At 41.0% G+C, this 11881-nt stretch overlaps 1 protein-coding gene across 1 annotated transcript; it reads left to right on the plus strand.

The window, feature by feature from the left end:
* Positions 1–1515: 1515 nt before the first annotated feature.
* On the plus strand, positions 1516–10917 carry LOC139367723 (uncharacterized). Its single transcript, XM_071106033.1, has 5 exons — positions 1516–2754; positions 4484–4672; positions 8907–9054; positions 9350–9514; positions 9607–10917. Exons 1-5 carry the CDS (start codon positions 2667–2669, stop codon positions 9959–9961), a joined length of 945 nt encoding a protein of 314 aa, XP_070962134.1. The 5' UTR covers positions 1516–2666; the 3' UTR covers positions 9962–10917.
* The last annotated feature ends 964 nt before the right edge of the window (positions 10918–11881 follow it).

The following is an 11881-nucleotide window of genomic DNA, read 5'->3' on the forward strand; positions in this document are numbered from 1 at the left end:
AGTCCCAGGCATTCGCATGTAGAGCTTGATTTCCAACAAAGATGAGACAGCCTACAGGGAGGAGGTGAGGTCTCTGGGAGTGTGGTGCCAGGTAAATAACCTCCTACTCAACGTCAACAAAACTAAGGAGATGATTGTGAACTTCAGGAAACAGCAGAGGGAGCACCCCCCTATCCACATCAATGGGACCACAGGGGAGAAGGTGGAAAGCTTCAAGTACCTTGGCATACACATTACTGACAAACTGAAATGGTCCACTCACAAAGACAGTGTGGTGAAGAAGGCGCAACAGCCCCTCTTCAACCTCAGGAGGCTAAAGAAATGTGTCTTAATGCCTAAAACCCTCATGATCTTTTACAGATGCACAATTGAGAACATCCTGTCGGGCTGTATCAGCGCCTGGTACGGCAACTGCACCGCCCACAACCGCAAAGCTGGTACAGGTGGTACATTCCGCCCAACGCATAACCAGGGGCAAACTTCCAACCCTCCTGAACACCTACAGCACCCGATGCCATAGGAAGGCCAAAAATATAATAAAGGACATCAACCACTGCCTGTTCACCCCGCTACCATCCAGAAGGTCAGTACAGGTGCATCAAAGCTGGGACCGAGAGACTGAAAAACAGCTTCTATCTCAAGGTCATCAGACTGCTAAACAGCCATCCCTAGCACATTAGGGATCACTGGCCACTTTAAGGAAATGAAATACTAGTCACTTTAATAATGTCTCCTCCTTATCTTGCATTACTCATCTCATATGTATAAACTGTACTCTATACTATTCTACGGTATCTTAGTCACTTTAATTGTTTGTAAATATTGCATCACCCATCTCATATGTATATACTGTACTCTATACTATGCCACTGTATCTTAGTCCAATGCTGCTATGACATATGTATAAACTGTACTCTATACTATTCTACTGTATCTTAGTCACTTTAATTGTTTGTAAATATTGCATCACCAATCTCATATGTACACACTGTACTCTATACTGTGTTACTGTATCTTAGTCCAATGCTGATATATATATATATATATATATATATTCTTAATCCGTTCCTCACTTAGATTTACATGTATTTTGGGTATATGTTGTGAAACTGTTAGATATGAATTGTTAAATATTACTGCACTGTTGGAGCTAGAAGCACAAGCATTTCGCTACACCTGCAATAACATCTGCTAAACACATGTATGTGGCCAATAAAATTGGATTTGATCTTAACCTTATTATCTTAACTTGCTATTTAAATAGCCTAACCTGCTGTGTAGATTCTCCTAATCTGCTTTGAAAAAATCACTTCCAGTCATAGCTGTATCAAAGTGGCCTGCTTTTAGGGAATCTCAGATTTCACTGACCTTGATAATAAACTCAGATTAATCTGCCCCCACCCCCAACCCCCACTATCTCTTTCTCAAAACCTGCGAAATGCATTTTTTTAAATCCTGAATGCCGCACTAATGCAAATCGACAGAATCCACAACATGCACAGCAGTAGATGATCCAAATGTAAATCGCACACTATCCAAACAGGTTGCTGCATGGAAGCCTTTGCTGCATGGAAGCGGTATTTACTTCACACAAAGTCGCCATAAATTCAAAACACACTCACAATTCACATTAACGGACTGCACACGAGACACGAATGCTGTTAATAAACCAAAAAAAAATTACGCGCGTTGCTATGTGTGTGTGTGTTTGACAGGCCTATACACAATTCAATACATAGGCATCTCTGTCACAGATATGAAGTCTGTTGACAATTCAGAAATAATGTATGTAAACGTGTTTAAACTCAGTTCTCTGTATGTCTCAAATGTCTTTCACTAGCAACACCATACCACCAAGTAAAACTCTGAGCATGTGTAAATGTACTTGGGGAATACATCTTCTCAGTCTAGGCTATTTTCCTATCCAGTCTCAATCCCGTGAAACCAAAAACCCTGACTCCTGTCTCCCTCTCGCATAAAAATTCCTAATTTTATTCTGTAAAATATGTTACATTATCAAAGCACGTCTCTCGCCGATGCATGTCCAAATACCGCTTCTCTGCGCCGTCTCATACTTGCTGCCCACGAGAGCTTCCGTAGATAATGTGTAATCAACAAACTGTATGAGAGACATTGATATTTCAAATATTTCCACTCTTCACCTCCCCGTTATTCATGAGCTGATCTGCAATCTGTATAATGCTGAGGCTACAAACACATATCGGACTTCAGACTGATTTGAGAACTGAAACTTTCCCGGACAACACGCCTATAACCGTGACATCGAGTGAACCAAGTGAAGGTAGTGACATTCTGACAAACACACCGAATAGTTTTGCAGAATTTCTCACAGAAAGAAGGTCGGATTTTAGCTCTGGACAGTCAGTGCATTGTCAGAGCGCAGCGAGACAAGCCCAACAACACACAGCGAGATAGACCAAACAACACACACTGCTGGGTTGGTGGCCAGAGAACTATAGTATGCGCCCTGAAAAGAGAGAAGCTAACGCTTGAGCACAGCCGGTGAGACGGAGCGCGAACACAATCCATCACAGTCACCGCAATTCTCCAGCTCTGGGCTACGGAGCATCATCCTGTGGGCCTCCTTTTCGTTTTTACGCGCGTCCTGCAGGGGTTGTCGAGGGTTGGGTAGATCTACATCCGACATGTCAACGGTTACAGCTTCGGTGGTTGATGTTTCCAGAAATATTTATTCAACCGAAAACGGAAACCGTGGCGGCCGTAATTATACAGGTAAGCGAGATTCTATCCAAGATGTTTTATTTTTTTTATTTTACCTTTATTTTACTAGGCAAGTCAGTTAAGAACAAATTCTTATTTTCAATGACGGCCTAGGAACAGTGGGTTAACTGCCTGTTCAGGGGCAGAACGACAGATTTTGTACCTTGTCAGCTCTGGGATTTGAACTTGCAACCTTTCAGTTACAAGTCCAATGCTCTAACCACTAGGCTACCCTGCCGCCCCAAGATGGGCATAGGTGTCATGTCATTCGTGCAGTGGCTGAAATTAGAGCTTGATTGGAGGCATTATGAATTTGTTAAATGCATTTGCTATGAACCATTTATAGCTGCAAACTGTGTGTGTACACCATCACAGAGTGGACCTGCCAACATGTCATTTTTTAGGAGAAAATGCATTCCATGACACACACACATATAAACTAATTTATATGATGTACTGTGTCTGTAATGCTCAATTATTTACAAAGCAGCAAAACTACATTACTTTCTAAAAGCTACGCATAATTTGTTTAGGCCTACAAAGTATCATATGACAACAAAGAATGAAAGCTATGGCTTCAAATCAAAGGTTATTAGTCGCTACACAGATTTACAGATGTTTTCCCAGGTTCAGCGAAATGCTTGTGTTTCTAGCTCGAACAGTGCAGTAATACCTAGCAACAAAAAACACAATACACCAAGAGAATAGTCTATTGTCTATTCCGAGTCTGCGTTGTGTAAAAGGGCGAAACAATCTAAAGAGGAAGTGAGAGTGTGTTCCTATAGATCACATGGTCTGAGAAGCTGCAGGTGGCTTTCAGAATGGCAGGATTCTTAGTTTCACATCAACTAACACTGCGGCTGTACTGAGATATCAGATGTACAGTCTACACTTTTAAACACATACACAATTACACACACATGCACACACACGCTAACACACCCACAGGCATGCACACACCCACGCTCGCGCACACACACGTATACACCCACACACACCCGCGCGCACACATACACACACAGCGCTGTCTATCATAAATTATGGTTTGTGAATTTGCCTAACACCCAATACTCAGTCAGCAATATAACTCTCTTGCTTGCTGACTCTCTCTCTCTCACACTAGCATTCATTCAAAGGAATACTCAGACGTTTTAGATTTACTAGCTATTTCAAACTTTATCCAGATTAACTCGGTCCCTCTTTCAGATACCGTTGAAGAGTTCAGACATGATTTCTCCAACATGTAGGACCTCTTGTGGTGGCAGAGACACTACATCAATTTGTCCTCAATCGTAATAGGCCTAAGCTACATGATTTCACAGACAATTTTCCTCAATGACATTTCCATTATACCTAAGGTTATAAGGTGATAATGTAAACAGAGAATGTACTATCATTCTGTGACTAGTCATATTTCAGTGTGTAGAACAGAGCCTGATAACCAGCTGTTTAACATGGCTCCAGATGGGTCCTGAGTTTCCGCCAAGCTATCAGGCCTTTTGTTTAATCATGTATCATCTTTCCTGCTTTGAGACAATCATCATTAGATAGAGCAAAGCGCAGGGTTGCAGATGGGGTGTTTTTGTTGTTGTCACAATGCTGGGCAGTCCCCTACAGGGCTTCTATGCAGAGTGTTCTGTAGTGCCATGTTCTGCACTGTAGTGTTCTGTAAAGTAGTGTTCTCTTCTGCTTACATATGGCTGGATATACTATAGTGACCATCTCTGTTCTCCCCCTCCAGGCCAGTGTACCCCAATGCCCCTGCCTGCGCTGGGGACCCAGAGGATTATCCAGGGGAATGGCACCAACGTGGGAACGGTGATCACCTTGCAGTGCCCGTCCAGACACCATCTGGTTGGGGGCAGTGAGGTGTCCTGCGTCTGGGGCAGCAACAGCACCCAGTGGTCAGGAGGTTCTCCCTGGTGTAAACGTATGTATCTAAGGCTGAGAGGATACCTACCCACTGGGCACAAACTGACTGGATCAACATCATTTGTTAATGTATTGTGACGTGGAATATACTTTGAAAATACATTGGATTTGAAAAAAGTAATCAACTGTTGTTATTAGGGTGAAACTTCTACCACAGGATTATGTCATCATGGTAACCAAATTTCAACGTAGACAGATCTTCTATAAAATATGTTGAATTTGTACCTTTAAAACAACTTCAGATCTTCAGAAGGATATCCACTATCAGAAAAAAAGCCATGATCCCCTTATTGATGTCACTTGTTAAATCCACTTGAATCAGTGTAGATGAAGGAGAGGAGACAGGTTAAAGAAGGATATTAGGAAGGTGTTCTTAATGTTTTGTACACTCAGTGTAGCTTCATTGTTGCTATCGAAGTAATTCCAAAGGGTAGTTTAACGGAGCAAATGAAATGTGGCCATCCTTTATCACTCATAGATCATCAATGATGCCCTTTAGCCTTATATAGCATTTACAATGTCATCAACAGCTATAGTTTCAATTCAACCTAGAAATCAACTAAAAATAGACAATACAATAGGCATAGGGTTTTAAGCTCTGGTTGATTTCAAATGTAAGATCATTTTGTGATATTACATTGTATTTGGTTGTCAATTTGGTTGTCAATATAGTTTGATTTAATCCAAATCTTTTAAAAAGACAGCAATCAAAGGAAACAGCATCACTACAGTGCCTGTTAAGTTTGTTCTTGAAATATTCCTAGACATTATTTTCATATTTCTAATTCTCTTATGTAAAGCATATTTGTATTTTATGAGGACCAGAAAGCCAAATGGGAGACTGTCAGGTTTGTCCCTCTCTCCCTGTCTTCCTGACTCTATGAGTCAGCTCTGCTGGCCAATCAATGGCTGAGAGCATGTGGAGACAGCCGTCACTTCAGTCATACATTATGGATGAGCCAGGCTCAACTCTACTGTGAAAATGAAAGTTGTCCTCTTAGGACAGTGTGTGTCTCTCTGTGTATGTGGAGTAAATTAAAAGATTCAGAATGCATTGAGTGGAAAAAGTGCAGGGATTGCAAACTCCCCCAGAGCTGTGTCTGCCTGCTTGTCAGTCTCTTCATTATTCTGAAGAAGAGGAATATAGAGGAATATATTGGAGATCCCCAGCAAACCAGAATTGGTTCAGTGAAAGTTCCAAGAACATTTATAACACTAAAACTGTCCAATCGTGTTGATGATTATAGAATGTTTGATTAAAACATTCACATGATGTTGCAAGACCATTCCTAGAACACATTTGTTCTTTGAAGGTTATTTACATTCCCAGAATGTTTCATAAGGTTGTGGGAACAGTCTAGTGGGAACATTGTGGGGACATCATACAATATATGTTCCTAAAACACAAAAACTGTCCAGTTGTGCAGATTATTCTACAATGTTTATTTTAGGATGCAAAAAACATTCATCTGATTTTACAAAAACAATATTTTATCTGTTCTTTAAAGGTTCCCACTATGTGATATTAGGTTGTGGGAACCGTCTGGTGAGAGATATCTTCCCAAAACACAAAAACCATCCAGTTCGTTAGGTTGTCGGAACATTGGGTGAAAATGTCAAGAGGCAGGTTCCCAAAACACTCCAACTGTCCAGATGTGCTGACATTTAGATCATGTTTGTATCAGGGAGCACAAAACACTACAACTGTCCAGATGTGCTGACATTTAGATCATGTTTGTATCAGGGAGCACAAAACACTCCTTTGATGTTGCAAGAATGTTGGCAGAATAGCCTTTCTTAGTTCTTTAAAGGTTCCCAGAACATTTAATTAGGTTGTGGGAACAGTGTGGGTATGGTATAAGAGAAAAGTTCCCAAAACACAAAATATGCTTAGTTGTGATGACATTCATGCAATGTTTAAATTAGGTTGCACAGGATATTCCCTTAATGTTGTTAGAATGAAATAAGTTCATGTTTACAACGTTCATAGCATATTTGTTTTAGGTTTAACATAATATTCCATTGACGTTCACACAATATACATTTTACCTTGTCTTGTAGGTCCTCAGAACATTTCAAGAATATTTAGAAAATGTTATATTTAGGTTTTACCTAATGTTACCACAACATTAACATTTGTAGCTCCTTCAAGCAGATTGGAATACATCCCAATTATTTTCCTCTCCAGATTTAATGGCAATTCACATTAAGGACTGTGTTGTTGCCGATATAGTGACACACATTTGAACAGCATTTCATCATAAACATATTTTTCAAAATTCATATGTTTACAATCTGCACATTATTTCATTCAGAGGACACTTAAACAGCATGTACTCATACAAACAGAACCATCTATTTTTTCAATGTGTTTACAGTCAGCCCTTGTGGGGTTTCAATTTATCTTCTACTCCACCAGTGAAGCTCTTTTATTTCTATTTTTTTCAGTATATAGCCGTTTGGCAATCAGGAATTCCATGCTTCCTTTTTAACCTTCTTAGACATAACTGACCCAGGGAAATACTGGCCACTGGGTTATTCACCATCTGTCACGTTCTGACCTTAGTTCCTTTGTTTTGTCTTTGTTTTAGTATGGTCAGGTTGTGAGTTGGGGTGGGCAGTCTATGTTTGTTTTTCTATGTTGGTTTCTGTGTTCGGCCTAGTATGGTTCTCAATCAGAGGCAGGTGTCGTTAGTTGTCTCTGATTGAGAATCATACTTAGGTAGCCTTTTTCCACCTGTGTTTCGTGGGTGATTATTTTCTGTCTTTGTGTATGTCGCCAGACAGGACTGTTTTCGTTCGTTCACTTTATTGTTTTTGTAGTTCAGTGTTCAGTTTGATTCATTAAATATTACATCATGAACACTTACCACGCTGCGTTTTGGTCCTCCGATCCTTCTCCCTACTCCTCCTCAGAAGAGGAGGACGAGATCCGTTACACCATCCCTTCACCCATACTCTTTATATGCCCATATTTACAAGGCTATGAGTGATGAGGATCACTTTTGCTTTTCAGATGAAAGTAGGAATTTTCAGATTGTCTTTTCAAATCGTCTTAAAGTAGGAATTATATCGCATGCATTATATTGAGTGTCAGCACAACTGGACAGTACATTTTTACAAAATGTTTTATTTTTGACATTTAGTTTAAGTTCTGGATTTCAGACTGGATTTATTCAGACCCCTTTTGTCTTGGGGTGCCATGGTGTTCTTGGGGACTTCAATGCTGCAGACATTTTTTGGTACCCTTCCCCAGATCTGTACCTCGACACAATCCTGTCTCGGAGCTTTACGGAGAACTCCTTCAACATCATTGGCTTGGTTTTTGCTCTGACATGCACTGTCAACTGTGGGACCTTATACAGACAGGTGTGAGCCTTTCCAAATCATGTCCAATCAATAGAATTTGCCACAGGTGGACTCCAATCAAGTTGTAGAAACATCTCAAGGATGATCAATGGAAACAGGATGCACCTGAGCTTAATTTCGAGGCTCATAGCAACATTTCTAAAAACCTGTTTCCGGTTTGTCTTTATGGGTTACTGTGTGTAGATTGTTAAGAAAAAAATACTATTTAATCAATTTTAGAACAAGGCTGTAACTTAACGAAATGTGGAAAAAGTCAAGGGGTCTGATGCTTCCCGAAGGCACTGGACAAACAAAAAACATCCTCTCCTTTAGTAGATTGTATTTCACAGCGGTTTTCAAAAGCAACATGATTAAAGAACATTGAACCTACAATCTTTAGCTTTGCAGCCAGATCATTAACCTTCTGCACCACCAGGGGATATCTGTGTTATTGTGGGGGGTTTCAGTCTAATTATGGTCAGTCAGGACATAGAACTATTTCTGAATTATTAAAATGTTCCCATTCTCTTCATATGCCGTGTACTTGTAACACTAATGATTTAGCTGTTTTTTTTAAATTAATTTTAATTGTTTTCAATCACAGTAAGGTACTTTATTGTTACCCAGAAATTATTTTAAATTGAGATAAAAATGTCTGTATTGGACCTTTACTGATTTAAAAGATGTTCCCACCAGACTGTTCCCACAACCTAATGAAACATTCTGGGAACATTTAAAGAACAGAAAGACCACTTGTCTATTCTAGCTGAATGTAATACAGTGAAAAGGGCATTCAAATATATGATATAGCCATCACTTTCTGTAGGCAGAGTTCCTAAATAGATTGATTGATTTTTAAAATGTTTTTCCCCCCCCTCTCCCAGCGTTGTCCATGTCGGATGACTTTGGGTTCAGTGTGGCAGTGGTGTCCTCTATCATTAGCTGTGCCATCATCCTGCTCATGTCCATGGCCTTCATCACCTGCTGTCTGCTCGACTGTGTCAAGGAGGAGGAAAGGAAAAAGGAGGAGAGGTGAGAGGAGAGGAGGAGGAAAGAGGAGAAAAGGGAGGAGAGAAGTATAACTTATAGGGGGGGGGGGGTGGGAAGAAGAGTCAGAAGAGGTGAAAGGAGGAATGAAAGGAGAAGAGGTAAGGGAAAGACGCGATGAGAGGAGAGGAAAGAGGAGGCAGGAAAGGTGAGACAAAACGTGTAAGATGTCAGGATGTGCGATAAAAGATGTAGAGCCATAAATGATCCCATGTGGTTGAGTACTGCACTATAGGGATTCATACGGATATTGAGATGTACAGCTTTTTTGCATTGCCAGGGAGACGGATCTGTGGCACCAGCCAGAGCGAGCGGAGCAGGAGGAGAACAGGGCCTCTCACTATGACCACAAGGGCAGAAACAACAATAACAACACCCAGGAGAAGACACTGCGACAATGGGACCACCAGGACCCTTCAATGTGTGACCAAAGGAGACCCAGCTGGTGTGGACTGTGTGTGTGTGTGTCTTCTGTATGTTTGTGTCTGTGAGTTTGCCTTGAGAAGCTCAATGTCGCTGTCTCTGTCCTCTCCACAGGTGCCATCAGTACCCCTATGCTCTGACTGGTCCAGCCCCAGCCTCCACCTTCGGCCCAGCCCTCAACTCAGCTCCTCTCCCCTGCAGAGGCTACGACCAGCCCATTCTTCTGCACAACTCAGGCCTGTACCGCAACCCAGGTCAACCAAACAATCCAGGCCTACTTCAAAACCCCATCCCACCCCAGTATCCAGGTTCAACTCGGACCGTGGGGTACCGGAACCCAGAGGTACCCCCTGGCTCAGGCTTGGCTAGACTGTATGTAGGACAGGAGGGCAGTGTGTCCGTGGTGAGCACTCCACTTCTGGAGGAGTGGAGTGCCCAGGAGCGCCCCATACGGGTCATATCCGTGTGAGGTCACAACCAGGAAGTGACTGGACATAGACCACATGGGCATGGATAAACTGAACATCAATCAAGAAACTGGATCCAAAAGGGAGAGGACCACCTCAATGGGGACCACGCCTATGTCATTATCAACCAGGCACCAATGACTGAATAATTAGGTGGCGCTCATATAGTCCTGTTTTACTGTATGTACAAGTGGGTAACCTGTACAAGTGTGAAATGGAAATGTATTTTTTGCATATCCCACTCCCCCTGAGACACCCTTGGAGAGTGGGGTCACAGCCAGGCGATCAGCCATTATTGACAGCAACCCTGGAGCAATTAAGATGAATTGCCTTGCTCAAGGGCAGAATGACATATTTTTACCTTGTCGGCTTGGGGATTCAATCCAGCACGCCAGTAGCGATAGACCATTCAGTGACAAAGCAGCATTTTTAGGTTGCATCAGACATGTGCCTTAAACGCAGACCCTATCCCTCTGAACACTGCCAGAAGCCGAGAGTTGGTGAGGACATTCATTATTCCATAGGAATCACTTATTGTGTTACTGATTGATTTCACTGTGTTCTTCCGGGAAATGTACAGTAGTAAACATGTTCAGTCCGGAAATATCCTGTATCTCTGAGTTATGAAATCTAGTAATTCTGCTTCTGGAAAGAATCCTTAAAACGTTGTACAGTATTCTGCATTTTTAGGTTTGATGCTACTGCTTTGTTGGATCAAGTGATAGCATGTGTAGGGCTACAATTCCCAATCCTGTTGTGTATAGTATGTGATGGTACTTCATTGTACAAATAACTGGTAAATGTTATTCTGTACTATTGGAATGAAAAGGGAGTTTTCTGAAGCTTTTTTATATTCCTATACCCAACTGATATTGACATTGATGGTACATTATGCAAGTTGTGCAAGTCCCACTGCAGATGGATTGACAATGAATCATTTAATAAATTCTACATTCTTGAACTTGTGCTGTCATCAGTTAGGAATACGATTGCAAGGGAGTTTTGCCAAAGAAATAGAATCCGACCTAAATAGTAGCCTTCATTTGATGTCAGCCACCACCAAGTTAGGATGAGTGGTTTGCCATTAATAAAATAACCAATTATTGAAAAGACTGTATTTTCAACCTGGACTCAGGGGTAGATGTAACATAGTAAACAAAAATCTGATATGATATGTTACGTTTGGTATGGAATATATTTATTTGTGGATATCCATCATCCATTTTGGATTTAAATTTGTATGATATGTTACAAATTTGCAATACGCAGGATATGTTATGAATTCCAATTTGTTGTGGCTAACGTTACCTATTTTATTTTTTTATTTTACCTTTATTTAACCAGGCAAGTCAGTTAAGAACAAATTCTTATTTTCAATGACGGCCTAGGAACAGTGGGTTAACTGCCTGTTCAGGGGCAGAATGACAGATTTGTACCATGTCAGCTCGGGGGTTTGAACTTGCAACCTTCCGGTTACTAGTCCAACGCTCTAACCATTAGCCTAGGTGGCAACGTTAGCTAGGCTAGGGGTTAGGATTAAGATTAGGGTTAGGAGTTATATTAAAAGTCAGGGGAAGGGTTAGCTAACACATGCTAAGTAGTTGCAAAGTTGATAATTAGCTAAAATGCTAAAGTTTTCCATGATGAGTTTTAAACACACAACCTTTTGGTTGCTAGACATTAGCGTTATATAGACTTTTTCATTATATGCCCACCCATCCACCCTTCACATACCAAACATAACATACTCATTTAAGTGTTCTGGATTTTCGTTTACTATGTTACCTCTAGTCTATGAGACAAGCTTGGTATTTTTGAGGGATTCAAGACTCAATACTATACTAACATGGGTGCCATTAAAAACAGCATAAAGGAGAATTTCATTGTCACGAACACCATGAAATAATTGGAATACTGCAAAA

This window comes from Oncorhynchus clarkii, chromosome 16 (assembly GCF_045791955.1).
Source record: "Oncorhynchus clarkii lewisi isolate Uvic-CL-2024 chromosome 16, UVic_Ocla_1.0, whole genome shotgun sequence".
NCBI classification, from domain to species: Eukaryota; Metazoa; Chordata; class Actinopteri; order Salmoniformes; family Salmonidae; genus Oncorhynchus; species Oncorhynchus clarkii.